The 23,418-nt window shown below is 46.6% G+C and overlaps 1 protein-coding gene across 3 annotated transcripts in view; it reads left to right on the plus strand.

Moving 5' to 3' along the window:
• Nucleotides 1-23,418, plus strand: part of Sgk2 (serum/glucocorticoid regulated kinase 2) — a 28,929-nt gene that overhangs the window by 4,682 nt on the left and 829 nt on the right. For 2 of the 3 annotated variants that reach the window (XM_028868402.2, XM_037205423.1), the window contains 11 exons: nt 1,080-1,241; nt 1,800-1,849; nt 2,385-2,442; nt 2,614-2,697; nt 7,711-7,842; nt 9,844-9,956; nt 10,226-10,262; nt 11,262-11,348; nt 15,355-15,450; nt 16,279-16,434; nt 18,929-19,018. In XM_028868402.2, the coding sequence (XP_028724235.1) occupies nt 1,206-1,241; nt 1,800-1,849; nt 2,385-2,442; nt 2,614-2,697; nt 7,711-7,842; nt 9,844-9,956; nt 10,226-10,262; nt 11,262-11,348; nt 15,355-15,450; nt 16,279-16,434; nt 18,929-19,018 (939 nt within the window). In that variant the 5' untranslated portion in view covers nt 1,080-1,205. The remainder of the gene's footprint in view (nt 1-1,079; nt 1,242-1,799; nt 1,850-2,384; nt 2,443-2,613; nt 2,698-7,710; nt 7,843-9,843; nt 9,957-10,225; nt 10,263-11,261; nt 11,349-15,354; nt 15,451-16,278; nt 16,435-18,928; nt 19,019-23,418) is intronic. The other variant, XM_037205424.1, reaches the window with a different exon arrangement.

A 23,418-nucleotide genomic window follows, 5' to 3' on the forward strand; every position in this document is an offset into this window, starting at 1 on the left:
GGCAGGGGGAGGCCTCTAGATCAGCCTAGCATGGAACTCCCCTTCTGTTGAAGCTATTTTCTGGGCTGGGTGGCCTCCGATCTGGTAGATGTTCCTGGCCACAGGTGAATGGGTTTCAGTGTCCCACCTAGCCACAGAGTGGTGCCTCTAAGGCCTTTCCTGAAGAGAGGGTGATCTAAGAGAGGTCAAGCTATATAGCCCAGGCCCCACAGCAACCCCAAGTGGGGTCTTTGAATGAATAATTTGCACCAAGCCCTGTGGGAAGTACAGAGCCTATGAGGTTCCAAGGCCCTGAACCAAACCTTGGACAGTAGGCTTCTCCCACTGTGCTGCTGGCTGCATGGACCAGCCATCCAGTCCTTCTACCACTTGAACTCACACAGACACCGGCTGCTTAGGGGATTTCATGGTTCTGGCCCAAAGTTCCCAGTGTAGTTGCTGTAACTGGACCCTGAGGAAAGTACCCAGGCAATATTGTGTTCAACACAGAGCTTATCCTGGGACTGTCCACAAGAATTCAGGGTTGTCAACATGCCTGTGTGAGTCTGGAGAGCCCAGGCTACCCCAAAACAGTAACAGCCAAGAAAGTCCTGTTCTAAATCCTGTGTGGTAGCACATGTCAATGTTCTTACCATTTGGGAGGCTAAGGCAGTCCAAAGCCAACCTGTGGTGTACAGCAAGTTCAAGGCCAGCATGGGCTACAGAGCAAGGCCCTGCCGAGAGAGAGAGAGAGAGAGAGAGAGAGAGAGAGAGAGAGAGAGAGAGAGAGAGAGAGAGAGAGAGAGAGAGAGAGAAATGCACAAAGTTTCTTTCAAGGTCTCAGTGCCTCACTGAGAAGAGGAAATATTCAGCTTTAGGCCTGCAAGGGTCCTTCCTGCTCTGGCGGCCATCTTGGAGTTCTGGAGCTTCTGTCAATCACAAGAGTCTTCCTGTCCTGGGTGTTCCCAACCTTTACAGAGACACTGCCAGGCAGGGGCCCCCTAGCTGTCCCTCTCCATCCCTTCTGAACTGTTTGGTAAGAAAGGCTGGGTCTGGCAAGTGTCATTTGTCTCATTCACACATGGACCTCTGGCCTTTAGGGTGAGAGCTGCTGAGGCCGTATCTGAAGTGGAAGGTGGACCAGAGGGCAGCCCTGCCTGGAGCCCAAGCTCCTTCGTGCCTGGTTTTCCCTGTACCCCCAGAACCTACCTCATCACAGCTACAGAATGGCCTCCAGCCCAGCTGGAGTTCCTAGCCCACAGGTAAGTGGTTCTAATTCTTCCCCACAACACCCAGCACCCTGCACCAGGGACTCACTTTTTCCCAAGGCTGAGGAAATCTGTAGAGATATCAGCCAGCCCTGTGGGCTTTTAACCAGAACTTGTATCTGCCAGTTTACTGTAAACTCACGGAGATGGCCATTTGCAAGGATAATTGAAAAGAGATTTGCCTGGGGGCTATAAGAAGTAGATTTGGTTAGAAAAAAAAAATATGACATTGGTTGTGAAAATACATAGGTTCAAATCCCACCTTGGCCACATGTAAGGCCTTGGACAACTCCTCTCTGGCTTTGATTTTCTTTCCTTTTGATTGCTGTGATGGCCAGCAGCCTCTCAAGGTCATTCATTAGGGGAAGCAAGTGTGATATGAATGATAAGATGGAGGAGTGGGTGGATACCAGGGAGGAGAACCAATAAAGGAAAGGAAGGGAAGAGGTAGGTAAGCTGATTAGTAGTGATGTTGGCAGGACCAGGGCCTAGGCCAAAGGAAGAGGAGAGAGCTTGCTGATCTTCATCGCCTCTCTCTTTTAATGTCTTCAGCCCTCTAGGGCCAATGGGAGCATCAACCTGGGGCCATCAGCGAACCCAAAGTGAGTTCTATTTTCCAAGACAAAATTCCTACCTAGCTGTCCTATGGCTGGCTCTCTTTGCTTTCGAAATAACATCCAAGGTCCCTGGTGTACTCAGAACCTTTCCCAGCTGGACCAGAATCCCTCTCGCCCTGTGCCTGCTCAGCTTCATCTCTCATTAACTTCCCAGCTTTGGCTCAGGCTGAGCTCTCTACCTGGAATGACCCCAAACATCTTCATGGTCAGCAACTCTTCACCCTCAGGCCCTTCTCCTGGCCAGAGGTGGGGGTGGGGGTGGGTGGAGGAGACTGCCTTCTGCACCATGTACCTGATTGTCTCTCTTAGTATTAACTGGTCTGTGAGCTGGGCTGGGTGTAGGGAAAGGTGTGTGAGGCTCTGTCTTCTGAGCTTCTTTGGGCTGTTAGACATGATGTTCTTCAGAGGCGAGGCCATGAGAATCCTGAAAGGCCACCTGCATTTTTCAGCTCTGAAATTAACCAGAGATCCAGCTTCCTGGGATTCCAAACACTGATCTTTATTCTTCTCCTGTCCACAGTGCCCGACCCACAGACTTCGACTTCCTCAAAGTCATTGGCAAAGGGAACTATGGAAAGGTAAGGAAAGGGGGGGGGGTGCGGGGTCTCTCCCTTCCGTTGTCTTCCACCTGCTCTCTTCCGTTAGCCTATGCAAAAAGAAGGCTCACATACCACAGACCTGCAGACTGAGTGTGGGGCTGCCAGGGGAACCCGTCATCCCTGATATCTTGGGTCTGTACTTTTCTTCAGGTCCTACTGGCCAAGCGCAAGTCCGATGGAGCCTTCTATGCAGTGAAGGTGCTGCAGAAGAAGTCCATCTTAAAGAGCAAAGAGGTACCCGAACTCAGGAATGGTCACTTCCCCCTGCTTTTTTTTTTTTTTTTTTTTTCCGAGACAGGGTTCTCTGTGTAGCTTTGCACCTTTCCTGGGACTCACTTGGTAGCCCAGGCTAGCCTCGAACTCACAGAGATCCGCCTGGCTCTGCCTCCCCAGTGCTGGGATTAGAGGCGTGCGCCACCACCACCGTTGGGATATTTGCTGTTAATTTCTCCAAAAAAATTACTGCAAGCTCTTTGCCAAGGTTCACTTTCTGTCCATAATTTTTCAATGTCCTCCTTAGTTAATGGTACGACAATTTCTGCTGGGTCTATGCCTGCTAATTGACGAAGTCTCAGTTTTCCTTTGTAAATCAAGTCAGAGATTTTTTCCACATAAGTTTTTAATTTTTTATTTGGTTTATTTGGTAAAAATATCCATTCCAATATAATATCTTCCCTCTGCATTAATATTCCAGTAGGAGAACGCCTAGAAGGTAAAATAACCAAAATGCAATCCAGCTTTGGATCAATACGATCCACGTGTCCTTCATGCACTTTCTTTTCTACCAAGGCCAATTCTTTCTCAGCTTCAGGTGATAATTCTCTTGGACTATTTAAGTCCTTGTCACCTTCTAAGGTTCTGAACAAATTAGTCAGTTCATCATTTTTTACCCCAACAATAGTTCGTAGATGAGAAATATCTCCAAATAATCTTTGAAAGTCATTAAGAGTCTGTAGTCTATCTCTCCGAATTTGCACCTTTTGGGGTCTAATTTTTTGTAGCTCTATTTTATATCCTAAATAATTAATAGAATCTCCTCTTTGTATCTTTTCAGGAGCAATTTGTAATCCCCAGCAAGGCAAAATTTTCTTTACTTCTTCAAACATTATTTCTAAAGTATCTGCATTTGAGTCAGCTAGTAAAATATCATCCATATAATGATAAATTATAGATTTAGGAAATTTTTTACGTATCACTTCCAATGGCTGTTGTACAAAATATTGGCACAGAGTTGGGCTATTCAACATTCCCTGTGGGAGGACCCTCCATTGAAATCTTTTAACCGGTTGAGAATTATTATAAGTAGGCACTGTAAAAGCAAATCTTTCTTTGTCTTTTTCTTGTAAGGGTATTGAAAAGAAACAGTCTTTTAAATCAATAACTATGAGAGGCCATCCTTTTGGTAACAGAGTAGGCAAAGGCATCCCAGATTGTAGAGAGCCCATTGGCTGAATTACTTTGTTAATTGCTCTAAGGTCTGTTACCATTCTCCATTTACCAGATTTCTTTTTAATAACAAATACAGGAGAATTCCAAGGGCTGGTTGATTCTTCAATATGCTGAGCATTTAACTGTTCTTCTACCAGCTCTTCTAAAGCCTGGAGTTTCTCTGTTGTTAAAGGCCATTGCTGGACCCATACAGGCTTGTCTGTTAACCATTTTAAAGGTAGAGCTGTTGGTGTCTTTGGAAGATCATCAGTTATTGTGCCCTGTTCTTGTATAATATGGATGGCTGGTGACCACTCATTAGAACAATATCTTCTAATATTTCTCTCAGTAACATGTGCTAGTTTATGATTTGTTTCTGAGATTGGAGGGATGTTAATCTGAGTATTCCATTGTTGCAACAAGTCTCGACCCCACAGGTTCATAGTTATGTTAGCCACATATGGTTTTAATTTTCCTCTCTGTCCTTCTGGACCTATACATTCGAGCCATCTTGCACTCTGTTTCACCTGAGATAATGTCCCAATTCCTAACAGTTGAACGTTTACCTCCTGAAGAGGCCAAGTTGGATGCCAAAATTCTGGTGCAATTATGGTAACGTCCGCACCTGTGTCTACCAGACCAGACAACAAAACACCATTTATTTTTATTGTTAATTTTGGTCTTTGTTCATTAATAGAAGTTTGCCAAAAAATTTTCTTTATGTTTTCTCCTGAATTTTCTATTCTCTCTGTTTCATCATCCTGACCAGCATGATTTATTCCAATAGGCATTTGGTTATTTAATCGCTCTCCAGAGCAGGCATTTCCTCTATGGCTGCAGGAAAGGTTTGAACTGGATTTGCACTGGGGGCCTGCCTGAGGCCCCTCTGGGAGTTTCCCGAAGACTGAGGCAAAGGATTACCCTGTCTGTCCTTTGTTGATCTACATTCGTTGGTCCAGTGTTTTCCCTTACCACACCTTCTGCATACTCCAGAAGGAAGGGGCATTCTGTTGCCATTGTTCCTTGAAGAAACATTGTTTCTGGGAATGACCTGTCTACAGTCCCTTTTCAAATGTCCTTGCTTTCCACATCCAAAACATCCAACACTCCTCAAACCTTTTGAAATTACTTCTCCTACCCATGTATCATCATGCTCATCAGCTTCAACATTAATTGTTTCTCTAATCCAATCTTCCATAGGTGCAGATCTTGCCCTTAATGGCCTGATTATTCTTTTGCATGCTGCATTCGCATTCTCAAAGGCCAAAGATTCAATTATTGCCTTACCAGCTTCTGAATCCGAGACCATTCTCTTTACTACTGAAGCCAGTCTTTGTAAAAAATCTGTAAAAGACTCTTTTGGGCCTTGCATCACCTTTGTAAATGACTCAGATATTTTTCCTGGTTCCTCAACTCTGTCCCATGCATTCAAGGCTGCCGTTCGACATAAAATTAGGGTTTGGACATCATATAAACATTGTGTTTGTGCTGAAGCATATTGGCCTTCGCCCATAAGCTGATCCTGGCAAACTTGTATTCCTTTATCCCTCCATTGTTTTTCTATGTTTTTAGCCTCCTCCTTAAACCAAGTCAGAAATTGAAGTCTCTGGCTGGGTTCCAGAACACCTTGTGCAAGGTCCCGCCAGTCCTGTGGTACTATCCTATTATATGTTGACCAAGAGTTTAACATTTGCTTTACATATGGGGAATGCATGCCATAAGATACTATTGCCTCCTTAAACCTTTTTAAATCCAACATTTCAATTGGAGCCCAATTATTTTGTGTAGCCATTTGATCAGGCATCTGCTGTACGGTTACAGGATAAATTAAGGGTGACTGTGTGAAAACAGGCTTTCTTTCTGCAACCTTATGATCCCGACTTGAAACAACTTCACTGTTAATTTCTTCTGTCTGAATTTTTACAGGTTTAACAAGTTCTTCTAAAGCTGTTATCCTGGCACTTAAATTGACTATCTTTTTAAATATTAAAATGTGGATTAGCATAGTGATAAGGTGCATAATTCCACCAATGCTAATATTATATAGTTGTTCCATTGCCAGACTGCCTAAAATTTCGAAAAACCAATTTTCTTCCAATGTACACATAAAACCCATTTTTTTTTAATGTGGAAAAAAAATCTCTTTTAGATAGTTTCCTTTAAAATATCTGATATATTATGACTTACCAAATCTGCGTAGAACAGTAGAAATCCGAGGGGATTTTCAAAACAGCCACCCTGTGTCCCAGGTGTAAATCCAAAGAGAGAGAGAGAGAGAGAGAGAGAGAGAGAGAGAGAGAGAGAGAGAGAGAACAAGAAAGCGTAGCTGGCTAAAGTTTAAATGCAGCCACGTGTTCCCTCTTGTGCCGAGTCAAGGCTTGGGTCTGACTTCCTTAAGCTCCGACCACGTGCGTTGGCTTTACAGGCAGGGCCCTGTTCGGCAGGGCAGGTCTGAGTTGTTTGTAGCACCAGCTTTAAGCAAGCAGGCTTTAAGCAAGCAGCTCAGTTATTCCGGCCTGAGGCCAAGGACTAGGGGGCCGCCGCTCGGACTAAGAAGCCGGCGCTCGGACTATGACGCCAACCGCCCGGTCTGCCGCCCTTGCGGGTCTTATTAAATAAGAAACACAGAAACAATGTAAAAGAGAAAGCCGAGGAGGTCAGAGCTCAGATCTAAAATCTCACCCTTCCTCCTGCTGTCCCAGCTTCTCGAAAGAGACCTACTTCCTGTCGGTTCGTTTTTTTATAGTATGTTGTTCTGCCTTCTCATTGGTTGTAAACCCAAACACATGACTGCCTCGTCACTGTCTGAATGTACAGCCCCCTAGGTCTTAAAGGCATATGTCTCCAATGCTGGCTATATCCCTGAACACACAGAGATCTTATGGGATTAAAGGCGTGTGCCACCACCGCCACACTCTTGCTATGGCTCTAATAGCTCTGACCCCCGGACAACTTTATTTATTAACATACAATCAAAATAATATTTCAGTGCAATTAGATTACCACCACAGATGTGTTATATTTTTTAATGTTGCTTTTGTTTAACTCTGTGAAGCTGTGTTACTTTGACTGTCTAAAACACCTGATTGGTCTAATAAAGAGCTGAATGGCCAATAGTGAGGCAGGAGAAAGGATAGGTGGGGCTGGCAGGCAGAGAGAATAAATAGGAGAAAAAAAGAAAAAAGATCAAGGAATGAGAGAAGGAGGAGGACTTTGGGAGCCATCCACCCATCCATCCAGCTACACAGTCAGACACAGAGTAAGAAGGAAAGAAAAGGTATATAGAAACAGTAAAAAAGCCCAGAGGCAAAAGACAGACGGGGATAATTTAAGTTAAGAAAAGCTGGCTGGAAACCACCTGAGCTAAGGCTGAGCATTCATAGGAAATAATAAACCTCTGTGTGTTTTATTTAGGAGCTGGGTGGTGGGCCCCCCACAAACACCGAAAGAGTAAAACAACCAACTATGATCAAAGGCATGAGTATAGATAGGTACTCATGGCACTTTTTTTTCTAGAGAGCTTCCCTGGGACTCAATCATCTTGTCGTAGCATATGCTTTGCTTGTTACCCAGGGGCAGGGGTTTCTGAAGTTACACTAGTATGAAGTGGCTGGGATGAGACTCAGGACACTGACTTTTCAGTATTAACAAGGAAGCTAGGCCTGGCTTGGGGACAAAAGAGAGCCAATGTGGGTATTTGAACTGGGGCAGGAAAAAGCCTTGGGCAGGACACCTCCATAAACCAGGCCACTGGACTGTGCTGGAATGAAAGGAGCCGAACTGGACTGTGACATGGACCCTGTCTGTGTGACTCCACAGCAGAACCACATCATGGCAGAGCGCAATGTACTGCTAAAGAACGTGAGGCACCCCTTCCTTGTGGGCCTGCGCTACTCCTTCCAGACCCCAGAGAAGCTCTACTTCGTGCTTGACTATGTCAACGGAGGAGAGGTGAGTGGACCTCAGGAGGGGAGCTGTCCTCCCATGTGCCCACTGTGTACCCACTCCAGAGTGGTCTCCCTGAATCCCTACAACAGACCCACTTGGTAGTCTAAAGAAACTGAGAGGCTCAGCGCAGCAAGTCACATCTCATGACAACCAGTCTATGCCAAGTCCTTTTCACCCCTGCAGCAGCAGGGGTGTTTCCCACACAAGGTGGCTCATAATCACATCTGTAGACCTTAGGAAAGGGCTCTGCCAAGAGAAGTGTGTGGTCACTATTTCCAATACTTCCATTTCCCACACCCAGGCCACAGGCCCACACCCATCACTATCATTTTTTTTTAATTTATTTATTTCTATGTATATGTATTGTACATGCCTATTTTTATGTGTGGGGCAAACGTGTAGGTACACATGTGTTTGTACATGGAGGCCAGAGTTTGATGTCAAGAGTCATCTTCAATTTCCCTTCCATCTTTTTCAACAAATCAGGGTCTCTCAAACAAACCCAGAGCTTGACAGTGTGGCTAGTCTTGCTAGCCAGCTTGCACTGATGATCCCGTCCCCGTCTTGTGAGGCTGGAATTACAGGCAGACAACCATGCCCCCCCTGGTATTTATATTGATCTCTGGGGACCCAGACTTGGGTCCTTATACTTACACAGCAAGTACTTTAACCACCGAGCTGTCTCTCTAGCCTGATGTCACTATCCTCAGTAGAGACCCGAGCCACCTGCAAACCCCAAAGCAGGGCAGGGACAAGCTGGGTACCATCTTGGACTTTGCTTTGTCTCACCGAACAAGGGGGCAAAATTTAGTAGGGGCTTTCCTCAACTGCACCAGGTTTGGCCTATCACCAAATGTTTTCCCGCCTGAGTCCAACGGGGGAGGTTTCATCCTGCACATCCCCAAGTGATGGCTTTGCAACCAACAAAGCAGACCAAACAGGAAGATCTAAGCTGAGCTCAATGTGACAGCCTAATGCTTGGGTTGGAGGAAAAGCACGTTTTTGTTGGGCATGGTGCCCCACACCTATAATCCCAACACGTGGGATACAGAGGTGGGAGGACTGAGTTCAAGGCCAATCTGGGTTGCATAGAGTCTACCCCTCCCACCCTACCCCAACCCCACACACAAAGTATGTTGTAGCAGGACTCTTAGAAGGTCTTATTAATAAAATCAAACCTGAGGCCAGTCATTGGGGTGAATGCTGGAAGATCAGAGAAGCAGAACAAGCCACAGCTACCTCACCTTGCCAGTTCCTCAGCTGATCCTGTTTCCTCAGACTGGAAGCCTCTGAGTCCTCATCCAGAATGTGTCTCAGCTGAACTGTAGCTCAAAAGCCTAAAAGCTTAACCAGCCAAATGCTGCTAGTTTCTGGTCTTTATGCCTTATATACCTTTCTGCTTTCTGCCACCATTCCCTGGGATTAAAGGCGTGAGTCACCATGCCTGGCTGTTTCCAATGTGGCCTTGAACTCACAGAGATTCCATAGGGATTTCTGCCTCTGGAATGCTAGGATTAAAGGTGTGAGTGCCACCATTTTCTAGCCTCTGTATCTAGTGGCTGTCCTGTTCTGTGACCCCACATAAGTTTATTAGGGTGCACAATATTTTGGGGAACACAATACCACCACAGAATGTCTTGAACTACCTGGTTTCAAATCCCAGCTCTGCCAACTGGGAGATGTGGGGCCTTAGACAATCCATGTAACTCCTCCCCCTTTGACATGAAACTGGTGTCACGGCTGAAGATGGTCATGAGGTTTAAACAAGCGCTGTGAGGGAGGCTGGCTTGCAGCCTGGAACACAGTAGCTGCTTGATTATGCTGACTGAAGGCATGGAGAGCACACGTGCCCTGAGGGGTGGGGTCAGCATGCAGTCTTTTGGTTCAAGGACACCAAAGTGTAGGCTAGGGTAACCGGCCTGCATGGAATAGCGGGTCTTGAAGGCTCATGTCTGGGGATGTAGGAGCTGGAATCCAGCCGCCATCTCACTGTCCCTCTCCTAGCTCTTCTTCCACCTGCAGCGGGAACGCAGGTTCCTGGAGCCCCGGGCCCGGTTCTACACTGCCGAGGTGGCCAGCGCCATTGGCTACCTACACTCTCTCAACATCATTTACAGGTGAGGCCTGCTCTCGGCTCACGGTCAATCCCGGGACCTTTTTGCTCCACCAGGCAGGGATTGTGTGGGCCATGAAGTCTCACTGAACTTGGTCCTTTGACTGAAGCAGTCTCTTATTTAGGGTTGGGGTGTGCTCCTTTCTAGAGTCAAGTACCCAACCTCCCTGGGTTTTCTTTTTCGCCTGTGGGATTGTCCATGAGTAGCTCTCCTGCTAGGACCCCAGTCCCCAATTCACTGAGTAAACGGCTGTTTTCTCTTTTCTTCTGCAGAGACTTGAAGCCAGAAAACATTCTCTTGGACTGCCAGGTGTGGGGTGTGTGTGTGTGTGTGTGTGTGTGTGTGTGTGTGTGTGTGTGTGTACACATGCAGCACAAATCTGTGCTCTCCAGCCATGGTCTGTGTACATTGGTATTTATGCATTACACATATATGCATATAATAACATACCTTCTTGTGTGTATTGTGTACATATGTGCTCATGCACATATTTGTGTATATAAATATGTGCACAGGAGACTATGTGCATGTATGTCAGTACATATATATATACAGACCTATGGCGGGGGGTGGGGGGGTGCCACATGTGGCCAGATAGAAGCTAGGGATCTGTAGACCTTCCATGTTTCCTGATTCCCTGGAGATAGACCCTGAGATGGAGAATGGAATATAGGTTTCTTGGGGAACACTTTCCAAAAGATACAGCTTTAAGGGGGATGAAGAAAACAGGGTGGGGCAGAGGGAGAGGGGCAGCTGCAGTGTGTTTGCAAGAGAGACCTCAGTACCTCTCACAGAATGGGAACCCTAAGCCAAGATGGCTCTTCTGCATGGTGATAAATTGATGCAAGGGGATTTGGACCTTCATGGCCCCCACTGTTCAGTTGCTGGATGTGGATTGCCCGCTAGGGAGCAGCATAGTTTTGGACAGGAGTACAGTCCCAGCAGTGAGGATTAGGCATGGCATCTCCTAAAGTCTGTCTGCGTTCTCCATCCTCATGCCCAGCTAGCAGTGGTGGACTTGATTTCTCAGTCTTCGGCCCTCCATCAAGGGGATTGCTACCCAGCAGAGAACATCCTGGAGCTGCTACTGTTGTAGGCATGGACCTAAGTCATGATGAGCTAGGGAAGGCTGCAGAGTGTCATGTCCCTGGTCTGTGCCCTCAGATTTCCTGGCATCCAGGCCAGGAACCCTGAGTCTGCATGAAGCATTCAGCATGTGTCTCCTCGCCATACTGTACAGCAGTTGCTCTAGGGTGTGGCATTTGAGCTTTGACCACCAACCCCCTTCCTGTTGTCTCTTACCCACAGGGACATGTGGTACTGACGGATTTTGGCCTTTGCAAGGAATGTGTGGAGCCTGAGGAGACCACATCCACCTTCTGCGGCACCCCCGAGGTATGTGAAAGATCTGTGGAGAAGGCTGACCATAAGTGGCTGAGGCCACAGCCCCTAAATAAAACCACCAGGCTACAGCATCAAGGCCTCACTCCATCCTCGAAAGCTCTTCCCTGAGTCAGCCTATAAGGAGCCTTCATCTCCTCATGAGTGTTAAGGAACCAGCTTTTGGAATGGTGGGCTCCCAGCTACCTCTAGTGAATTCTACTACTGCTCAGTGGGAATAGACAAGCTACAGCTGGATGTGGGGTTGCATGCCTGTAATCCCAGCACTTGAGGGGTGGGGACAAGAAGATCAGGAGTTTGAAGCCAGCCTCAAGTATATAGTAGGTCCCAGGTCAGCTGGACTTCATGAGACCAAAAACAAATAGATGCAAACCTTATGTATTTATTGTGATGTTGAGGGTTGAGCTCAGAGACTCAGGCATGCTAAGCAACTACATTTAAAAAGTAAAAAGATGTGCTGGAGCACTGGTTACTCTTCCAGAGAACCTGGGTTTGGTTCCCCACTTACCCGTCAGCTCACAAGTTGTCTATAGCTTCAGTTCCACAGGATGCAATGCCCTCTTCTGGCCTCCATGGATACTGCATGCAAGTGGTACCAGCAAAACACCCATGCACACAAAAATGAAATAAATCCTGTGTGTGTGTGTGTGTGTGTGTGTGTGTGTGTGTGTGTGTGTGTGTGTATTATGAAGACAGAGATAGAGAGATGTTTCAGCAGTTAAGAGCATTTGTTGCTCTTGCAGAAGATCGGGAATCAGGTCTTGGCACCCACATGGCAGCTCACAGCCAATCCTCCACAGTAACTCCAGTTCTAGGGGATCTGGCACCCTCTTCTGGTCACTGTGGGAACTGCCACATGTGGCATACATGACATACGTGTAGGCAAAACACCCATACACATAAAATAAAATAAATCTTTAAGAAAAGTACAAAAGACAGGACTGGGGGTGTAGCTCGATGGCAGAGCACTCACCAAGACCCTGGGTTTGAATCCCACTAACACACGCACGTACACACTAAGTAAAAAGAAACAGGTGATGCTAGGCATGGTGACACATCCCTTAATCCCAGCATTTGGAAGGCAGAGGCAGGCAGATCTCTGTGAGTTTGAGACTAACCTGGCATAGATAACAAGTTCCAGACCAGCCAGGGCTACATAGTTAGATGCTGTCTTGGGGAGCGTGTGTGTGTGTGGAGGGAAAAATGGGTGAAACTAACTTAACAAAGTATTTTATTTAGCTCAATATATCCCAAATCTTCTCATTTAAATATATAATCAGTATAAAATCGTGAAATAGGGATGTCAAGCCTGCTTAGTGGATAAGGGCACTTGCTGCCAAGCCTAAGGGCCTGAGTGCAATGCCTGGAGCCCATATGGTAGGGGGATAGAACTGATTTTTCCAAATTGGTCCTCTGATCTCTATATGTCTGTGCACGCACGCACACACCCATAAAAATAAAATAAATGTACAATTGTTGAAATAATGAATTATTTCTTAGTCTTACAATCTAGCATGTGAATATAGTTTACATTTATAGTCTGCCTCAGCTGTGATTGGCCATATTTCAATAGACCCAAATCTTTTCTCTTTCTTTCTTTCTTTTCTTTCTTTCTTTTCTTTCTTTCTTTCTTTCTTTCTTTCTTTCTTTCTTTCTTTCTTTCTTTCTTCCTTTTTTTTTTTAGACAGGGTTTCATTGTGTAACAGCCCTAACTGTTCTGGAACTCACTTTGTAGACCAAATTGGCCTTGAACTCATAGATCCACCTGCCACTGCCTCCCCAGTGATGGGATTAAAAGCATGCACCAACATGCCCAAATCTTGATTCTCGCAAAAGCAATTGTTCAATATCCACATGTGGCTAGTGGCTGCTGTGTGGGATGGTACTGCTCCATAGGGCCACATCCCTGACCAGGAAAGAGTAGCCTGAGAGTTAAGGTCAGGGCTTGCAATTGTTAAACATAAATATGCCTCCCTCTTTCAGACAGAGAGTCTAGAAGGCTACAATTTGTAGATTTCTGTAATCCCCGTACTTACCTTCATTGAGAGGATGAGGCATGAGGGTTGTAAAAAAAAGTGCCTCAAAATAACAATAATTAGGACAGGTAATATAGCTCAGTGGTAGAGTGATTGCCTGACATGCATGAGGCCATGAGTTCAACCCCAGCACCACAACAAACAAACAAATAAATAAACAAGCATTGCATGTCTGAACCTGTCTATATGACCTGCCTTGGGTTTAAAACCTTTCCTTGAACTCCCACTGGTCTTGAACATTGGACCTTGAACCCGAAGGGTCCCTGTGGGTTGGACAGGCACCAGAAAGGGACAGAGGACTGAGGCTGCAAAGTGGAGCAGCGCCTCTCTGTTTAGTCTGGAACAAGACATAAGAGCCACGCTATGTGTCTCCATCAGCCTGCAGAGCTGTGTCTGGACCTTCAGGTGGGTTCTGCCAGTTGATAGGGAATTGACGGTCAGGTAACCTCTCCCAGAAGGGACCATTGTCTATGTTTGTGCGTGGGGTGTCCACTGGAGAAAGCTGACCCCAAAGCCTGACAGCAGCCAGTCCTTCATGGGTGTAACTAGCGTTAGGGAGCAGGGGATATGGAATTGTGACTCATGTAGGAGACATCCCTTCTTCCATGACTACCCCTGCTGAGTGCCAGGCACACAGACCTACATTTGTTCCCATGTCCCCAGTAGGGACTCCATGTCCCTATTTTCTTTTTGGAGCTGAGGATCGAACCCGGGGCCTTGTGCTTGCTAGGCAAGCGCTCTACCACTGAGCTAAATCCCCAACCCAGTCCCTACTTTTATTTATTAATTAATTGTGTGTGTGTATGTGTGTGTGTGTGTGTGTGTGTGTGTGTGTGTGTGTTGTATATGCACATGTTTGCGTGGATGTGGACAGATTCATATGCACATGCATGCATATGGAGGCTAGAGGTTGATGTCAGGTGTCTTCCATAAGTACTTTCCACATGATATTTTCGACACAGTGTCTCAAACTGCACCTGCAGTCCATTGATTTGCTGGTTGGCCATTGATCCAAGGATCTGTTTATCTCCCCCCCACTACCCCGTATCACGAGGGCTACATATGTGAGCCGTCTCACCTAGCTTTTATGTGACTGCTGGGGATCTGGGTATAGGATCCTCATGCGTACACAGCAAGCATTAACCAACTGAGCCATCTCTCCAGCCTCAACTCCAACTATGTTTCCATTTTAAGGATAAGGAAGCCAAAGTTCTGGCAGGTCCAGTGCTCTGCCTGGACCCGGACACGGAAGAGGACTCAGGGCTGTCTGATTCTTATCCCTTCCAGACCCATACATCCCTCAGGGTAGCTGTGTCTGTTGCTGGGACTCTGTTCCTTAGCAGCAGAGAACCCCAAGCCAGGAGGTCACTAAACCCTTGCGACTAGCAGAAACAGACCTACCTGTGGTTTTCCCCTTGTACCAGGCACAGATCCTGGCATGTTCCCATCCATCAATGTGACCTGGAATACCACCCCTTTCCTGACCATCTCCCATGCATTAAGGATTCCAGAACAAGTGCGTGCCACGTTCCTTTAGCTTTGCCCCCATTGTTGCCCTGCTATACTGTGAGGTGCTGCCAGGGCTTTCCCAGTGCTAGGACACAGATAGGTGACCACAGGTGACTGTGTGCAAATGAGAAGGCACTCCCTGCTTCTGAATTGCCACTCTAGCTTAACCAGTGGATCACAGACTGGTCGTCGCTCCCTTTACCTCTCTGGCTGGTACTCCTGTGCAATGTACAGTGAGCACAACTACACAGGACAGTCTTGCCTGATCTCCTGTATGTCCCCAGTGCACTGCACAGAGCCTGTCTGTCGCCAACCAGGCCTCTGGTGAATGGACGCTAATGAACACAGGAGAAGCCATGAAACTATGACAGCAGGAACAACCCCTTCAAGTGCCTTCTTTACAGATATAGACGCAGAGGCTAGGCATCCTCAAATAACTGTACTTCCGCCAACAGTACCTGGCCCCTGAAGTGCTTCGTAAAGAGCCTTACGATCGAGCGGTGGACTGGTGGTGCTTGGGGGCAGTCCTCTATGAGATGCTGCATGGCCTGGTGAGTGGACAGAGATGTCTACAGGGCACAGGTGGCCTGGGAAAGCTGAGGCTGGTCCCCATTTTATGCAGCTTACTCTAGCTTTGCATAGGAAATTAAACGAGCTGTCCATCTACCCCGGGAATGAAAGGTGAGGCCGAAGTGAATATGAGGAATGTGTATCTCTTGTAAACAGTGTTATTTTCAGTTACCATTTATAACACACCCTCTTGGCAGAGCATAGAGTTACTTTTATTGTACTAAGAGAGAAACTGAGACTGAAAGGTCACGGTAATGGTAGATTGGGCGCCATCCTGGCCTGTGTGCTTAGGTGGAAGCCTGTGTGGACCTGCCTGAGGCTGGCTTTACTCTAGGCTGGATTCTCCAGCATGGCGTGCTGTAGAAGGACTAAGCTCTGTGGGTTCGGAAGGACCAGTGGGTAGAGGAGCTGGAGGAAGAGCAAGGAGGGATAGACCGTGGGTGTAACTTAGAGTCCCACTCTTCTCTTAGCTGTGTGGCTTAGTGGTCCCCAGCCTTGTCTTCTCTCATCTGCCTATCTGTAGCCTCTGGCAGAAGATGGCTATGAAGCCATGAAGAAATGATGAGGGTGAGGGGTCCCAGGACCTCCGGGAGCCTCCTGTGCATGTGCAAAGTCTGTGGCTTTCTCAGCAGTACTCCCCTGTGCTGGAGGCCTGGAGGTCCTTTCTCTCCCCATCTGCCCCCGAGCTGTGGTACTAGATGCAGGCCTGGCTACACACTCCTGCCCATCCAGTTTGCTCTAACACTCCCTGATAAGATCCCTTTCTATGTTTCATGGCTGAACCCCAGCTTCTCTCCCTGTCTCCCCAGCCCCCCTTTTTCAACAGTGACGTGGCCCAGATGTATGAGAACATTTTACATCAACCACTACAGATCCCCGGAGGCCGGACAGTGGCCGCCTGTGACCTCCTGCAAGGCCTTCTCCACAAGGACCAGAGGCAGCGGCTGGGCTCCAAGGCAGACTTTGTAGGTGACCAAGCAGAAGCGCACAGGTCCCTTCCTGCAGGGACAGCTCAGAAGCACCTGTGGGGGAGACTGCTTTCTGTTGCCCTGTAAAGTCAGGAGCTGCTGGTTCATTTCCCTAGAAATGACCTTTTCTGCCAGTTGAACTCTCTCTGTATGTCTGTGTCTGTCTATCTCTGTCTCTGTCTATCTCGATCTCTCTTTCTGTGTGTGTGTGTGTGTGTGTGTGTGTGTGTGTCTTCTCTTTGTGTGTGATGTATATGTATATGTGTGTGTGGAGGTCAGAGGTTGATGTCAAGTGTCTTCTCTAATTGTCCACTTTATTTCTTGGGACAGGGTCTCTCACGGAACCTGGAGCTAACTGATTGGCTAGACTGTCTTTTCTCCTCAGCTATGAGATTATAGAACATGCCATCATTCTCAGCTTTTACATCCTGCTAGCCATCTGGACTCAGGTCCTCATGCTTGTCCACCAAGCGCTTTACCAACTGAGCCATCTCTCCAGCCCCTAACTACTCTTTTAGAAATACAGTTTTTTAGCCAACCAATATTTGCTGAAGCTTTATTCGGGACCAGCACTGAGCTAGGTGCCAGGGGTTTAATAGCCTGGGTCCCTGATGTGATGAAGTTTTAAGGAAGGAAACTAACAAAACCCAGAGATTCTGTACGATTGTCACCAAGTGTGACATGTTTCGGGAAGGAAATGAACAACGAGCAGAGATAGATGATAAGGGTGTATAGGGGTGGTGCCGTTTCACACTGGCATGGCCAGGAAGGTCCCCTCTAGGGAGGCGACAAGCTGAACTTGGAATGTGAGGAACCATGCAAGGAACTGGATGAAGGCTCCCTGGCTGCAGGCACAGCATGTGTCAAAGTCCTGTGGTCTGTACAAGGAGGAGAGCAGCAAGAAGAGGGTGTGATTGCTGAGCAGAGGAATAGAGCGATCTACAGTTTTAGAAGCTTCCTCCTGCTTCTGCAAGGAGAAACTGCATAAATACCTTGCTTTTCACAGATGTCTGAGCAATTCACTTTGCCAGACATCGCTCTGGACATATAAGATATGGGGATAAATAATTCATAGAATTCATTGCCTGTTTCTTTCATTCCTGTTCTGACACATGTTTTTTTAAAAAAAAGATTAAAGCATCACTTTATAAATAATCTTAAACCAGGCATGCTGGCTCATGCCTTTTAATCCCAGCACTCAGGAGGCAGAGGCAGGTGGATCTCTGTGAGTTCAAGACCAGCCTGGTCTACAAAGCCAGTTCCAAGACAGCTAAGACTATTACATAGAGAAACCTTGTCTTGAAAAACCAAAAAAAATAAATAAATAAATAAATAAATAAATAAATTCTTATTCATTGCTCACTGTAAGGTTATTTCGGGGTCAGCAAGCTGGTTTGGGTGTAAGGTGCCTGCTACCAAGCCTGACAACCTGAGTTCGATCCCCAGGACCCACGTGGTGGAAGATGAGAACTGACTCCCAAGAGTTGTTCTCTGACCTCCACCCGTGGCAGAGGCAGGCAGATCTCTGTGAGTTTTAGAACAGCCTGGTGTAAAAAGTGAGTTCCAGGCCAGCCAGGGTTACAAAGTAAGACCCTGTCTCAGATGAGGAGGAGATGACTGCAATCCCGATGGCCGAAGCGTCTAAAGGATAGGGTTCAGGACTGCTCACCCCCACTCTGTGGGCAGCACAGCTTTTTGACCCATGTCTGGTATATTACAAGAGTTTGTAAGCATTCTATACACCAAAAGCTCTCCATGCCAGGTACTGTGATGTGTGACAGCACTTTGGCTATTTACCTATCCGTTCCCCCAGCCAGCTTAAAGATCTGGGCTTCTGTGAAGACAGATCCCTTCCTTCCAAAGAGGAGTTTGTATCTTAGAACATGCCCGTGACTCTTGAAATAAGTTATGCATTCACAGGAATCAAACCTCTAAGAGGCAGTTGACGTGAGGTGTTGGAGGATTGTTCAACGTGAAACTGGGAAGACCTGCAGGGAGGGAAGGCGCTTTAGGAACAGAGTGAGAAACCATGCCCAGGACTCACTCCTCACTTCTGAGTCCCTGGAAGTCTGCAGTTCTTCCTAGGGCTTTATTTCACGTGTCTCCTTTGGTGAGCAGGTTTGTTTGGTTTCCCTGGATTGCATTCTGGAAGAATCAAGACGCATCAATGTGTGTGGCGGTGGGAGGCTGTCTTCAAGCTCCCCCTGCACACCCTATGCCCCTATCACCAGTTCTGCAGCCTTGCTCACAGACACACTGCCAGAGCCTGATATTCTGTGGGTGCTGAAACCTAGTCATGAAAGGCACCTGCGGCTGTAGGGGGAAATTTGGGTTCAGATGATTCGGGAGATAAGATGTCTGTCAACAGACATCCCCTGGGCTGAGCAAACCAGCCAGAGCTGCGAAGTTCTGTCTAGTTGGTGGCCAGTTGGGGGCACCAGTTGGGGAGCAGCTGTGGTAAGGACTGCTGACCAGTGTCTTCTCCCTGCAGCTCGACATAAAGGACCATGTGTTCTTCAGTTCCATAAACTGGGATGACCTGTACCACAAGAGGCTAACTCCACCCTTCAACCCAAATGTGGTAAGTGAGCCCAGGGGTCTCTCCAGATTTGGGCTTCTGGCTTCCCAGGGCTCTAGGCCAGCTCCCTTTATATAGCTGGGGAAGCTGAGGGGCCAAGAGTCTCAGAGATTCATCCAAAGCATCAAGAATGAGAGCCGGCTCTAGCTGCCCTGGCTCCTGATGGCTAGCCCAGACTTAGAAGGATGAGCCTTGGGCTGCTCCTTCATCTCCAGCACTGTAACCCCACCACAGAGCTGATTCAGGGTTTGTTTTTGAGATGTAGTAGCTCAGGCTAGCCTTCAGCTTAAGATCCTCCTACACAGCCTTTTCCTGATGATAAAAACGACATGTATTTCTTATACAAAGTGTGCAAAATGAATTTGGAAGCAGCAATAGGGAAATGGCAGGGTGTCTCACCAGGCAAGGAGAACCACTGTTGGTAGACTTGCTTCCATTCCTCAATACTGCCAGGATTCATCATTCTCTATTTACATTTTTCCTTTGGGGGTTCCTGCCCATGAAAGTAACACTAGATTTGTTTTTCCTTTTTCTTTCTTTCTTTCTTTCTTTCTTTCTTTCTTTCTTTCTTTCTTTCTTTCTTTCTTTCTTTCTTTCTTTCTTTTTTCTTCTCTCTCTCTCTCTCTCTCTCTCTCTCTCTCTCTCTCTCTCTCTCTCTCTAGTGTGTGACTCTGTAGTCTAAGCTATCCTAGTTACTCTCTCACTATCCCTGGCTGACCTCAGCCATAGTGATCCACCTGCCTTCTGAGTACTAGGTTTACAAGAGTGAGCTACCATGGCCAGCTAACACCAGTTTTGTGTGTGTGTGTGTGTGTGTGTGTGTGTGTGTGTGTGTGTGTGTGTGTAGACTCTAGCCTGTCTGAGCATGGCAAACATGGCTCTGGCAGGCTCTGCTCTTCTCCCCCATTCCCTCTGCTTTGCTAAAAACCATTAGATTACATTCCTAAAGCTAGCCACCAAGGTCTAGTCCCTTATTTGGCCACTTCCTCCTCCTGAGGCTGACTACCAAGGTCCAGCTATCAAGTACTGAAGTCTAGCAATCAAAAGCCTCCTTTGGCTCACCTAATTAACATGCCCAATTCAAATGAAACACCTCATCCTAACACAGGGTTCCCCATTGTGCCTTTATAAACCACCATTTGCCTATGGGCCATGTCTATCTTCTCTCTATCCAGAGACAGTCCTTTGTCCCCCTTGGGACAAATACCCCTTACCCTTCTCCCATGTGCCCTTCCCCTTCTCCTCATCCTCTACCTCCTGTCTTTGTCTCTTATTTTCTGCCCTTTGTCTCTCTGAGGCAAATACATCTTCTTTGTGCTGAGAACTTGGTCTTGGGGAATCCTGAGCTAATACCAGTCCCTACACTATAAACACACACACACACACACACACACACACACACACACACACACACACTGGGTTTTGTTTGGTTTTGTTTTTTTAGACAATTTTCTATGCAGCCCTGGCTATCCTGGAACTCACTATGCACACCAGGCTAGCATCAAACTCAGAGATCCACCTGCCTCTGTCTCCTAAATGCTGGGATTAAAGGCATGCATCACCACCCCTAGCACATGACTATATTTACTGTAATGCTACGTTAGAAATGAAAATGAATTTGAGGAGCTGCAAAAGCAGGCAACTTCATGAAAATGATGAAGCAGTTGAGGGTGCCTCTATAGGTTAAAGTTGGCTTGCCCTGCAGAGGCGAAGGACTTCATGCACCATGACTGACAATGGTGAGATTATTGGCAGTGGGATTTACATACCAGTGGGAAGTTTGGAAACAGATATAAGGAGCACTGGCTACTGCTGCCTCTTAGCCTGTCTGTATAGGTGTGAAGCTATCACCAAGTGCCTAAAATCTCTACAAATACACAGTTTCCACAGACATGCCTAGAACTAAGAACCTAGGGCAGTGCTGGTACTCGCTCTTGGGACAAGATCATCTTAGGATGTTTGGACGCTTTCTCCCGAGGGAGAGTTTCCTTTAGTGGAGTGTCTCCTTTTCTTTGATATTTAGTTTTGATGTGTCAGCCTTGTCCACTTCTGACAAATCTGGCTCATCACGCATGCTGATTAACAGAAAGATTGCAGACTCCAGGGCTCACACAAGGTCACCAGTCTGAGACACTGCTTGCTGGGGACCAGGGTCCAGCACCAGATTCTTGATAAAAATCAGACAGGATCGGGCGGTGGTGGCGCATGCCTTTAATCTCAGTACTCGGGAGGCAGAGGCAGGAGGATCTTTGTGAGTTGGAGGCCAGCCTGGTCTCCAAAGCAAGTTCCAGGAAAGGCGCAAAGCTACACAGGGAAACCCTGTCTCGGAAAACAAAAAAACAACAACAACAAAAAAAAAAAATCAGACAGGATACATTTAGTCTAGGGTCCTGAGATGTCTCTTCCTTTTTGGATTTTATTTTTGTCTTGTTGGATTTTATTTTGTCTTTTGTCAGGAATGGTACCTGTGCCTCACACATGCTAGACAAAAGTACTCTGCCACTGAGCTACACTGCAGTTCTATTTCTTGGGACTTAAAATGACAGTAAGGAGAGTGTTGAACATGTATCTGTTCATGTACACAACTCTCAATTAAGAGGTAATGAGAGATAGTATATCCTGGATCCAAATATGAGTGACACGTATTGAAAACATGGATTTAGGTTACCTGGAATTCCATGTTCCAACAGGACAGGTTTACGAGTATTTTATAATAAATGTCATAAGTCAAGGCCCTTTTCAAATATAGTGGTGGAAACATTAGGTAGGTGTGTTACAGCAAAATAGGGAAATCTCTGCTTTAGGCCTTAGATGCTACCTAAAGACATTCTTATGATCTCTTATACATTCCAGAGGTTTTTATCTGTTAGCCACGGGATGCTAGATCAGATACAGAGGTGGGCAAGGAATGGCTGTTAAGGGGGTGGGGAATGGCTAAAGACAGCCCAAGGTAAATGGTAATGAGGCCCTAGACCAGCAACATTCCAACCTCTCCACAATTACCGATGCCTTAATCAGTTAATCAGACCTTTTCAGGAACTTTGGTTCACAAGAGAGAGTGTTCATAGAGTCCCAGGAGAGGACACAGGAAAATATAGTAATGCATGAGCATTAGAGTGGCACATACTGGAGGCTTCCTGCTTCTGCTATTACTTATGAGACCTCATATACATTTCTCTAGTACCACATTCTTTATTTGTTAAAAAAAAAAAAAAAAGGAAACTATTTGGTCATCAAGAGCTACACAACTTAACAAGGTTAGGCAAGAAATATGGGTGAGATTCACATTCTGGTCCAGGAGCTGATCCCTGGGCTGGACCACTGAACCCTATGGCCCTTCTGAGAAGCTGAAAGTCCAAGACCTGCATGCTAAAGCAGATCTGCAGACCCTTCCACCACCTGCTCACCCACTTCTACTGTGAAACCCAGGGGCAGTGTTTTTTCCTCTGCAGAAACACCAGGACTGGTTTACTCATGACCTCTAAAGTAGGGAGCTTCAAATAACAATCTTTTCCAAGATCTGATTGATTTATTTTTAACTATGTGTATGTATAGAGGTGAGTATGTGCAGGTGGGTATGGTGTAGGTGCAGGCTGAGCTCAGAAGAGGGTATCAGATCCCCTGGAGTTGTGTAGCTTCCCAAGGGGTGCTGGGAACCACACTTGGGTCCTCTGCAAAGGCAGCAATACTCTTAACTACTGAGCCATCTCTTCAGCTGCTGAACAACAATCTTCCATTTGGATCCTATGGGGTTTTTGGAGTAGACCAGACCAACTTGTCTCTGTGGAGCCTCAGGTCTGTGGTTATCAATGAAAGAGCTGATGTTGATGGTCTGGAATTACCTCACTTGGGTTTGTTTCCTGAGTTCTCTTTACCCGAATCAAGCCAGTCTGAGTTTGTGTACATGGTGGCCTCAGAGTACAAGACAGACAACTCCCAAGGTACCCTTTCTAAGTCTTTGCTTAGTTATTTGGCAGTGTGTGATTGGCCAGTTACATGAATGGCCCATCTTGTATATACATTCTCTCTCTGGAGTGGAAGTGGAGAATCTATTATCATTTCTTTTTGTTTTTGTTTGTTTGAGACAGGGTCTGTCTATGTATCCCTGGCTGTCCTGGAACTCTTTATGTAGGTAGATCAGGGTGGCCTCGAACTCAGAGGAAACCACCTGTCTCTCCTCCCAAGTGCTGGGATTAAAGGTTTTTGACACTATGCCCAGCATCACATCTTTTTAAAAACAGGATCTTATGCATCCCTGGCTAAAGTCGAACTTACTATGTAGCTGAAGATGATCTTGAAGCCTCCACCTCCCAAGAGCTGGGATTTCCGGTGTGCACAACTCTGCTGTTTGTCTATGACCATTTTTTTTTTTGCCATTTCCCATACAGATCTCTCTCCAATAT

Source organism: Peromyscus leucopus, chromosome 4 (genome assembly GCF_004664715.2).
Source record: "Peromyscus leucopus breed LL Stock chromosome 4, UCI_PerLeu_2.1, whole genome shotgun sequence".
Classification (NCBI taxonomy): Eukaryota; Metazoa; Chordata; class Mammalia; order Rodentia; family Cricetidae; genus Peromyscus; species Peromyscus leucopus.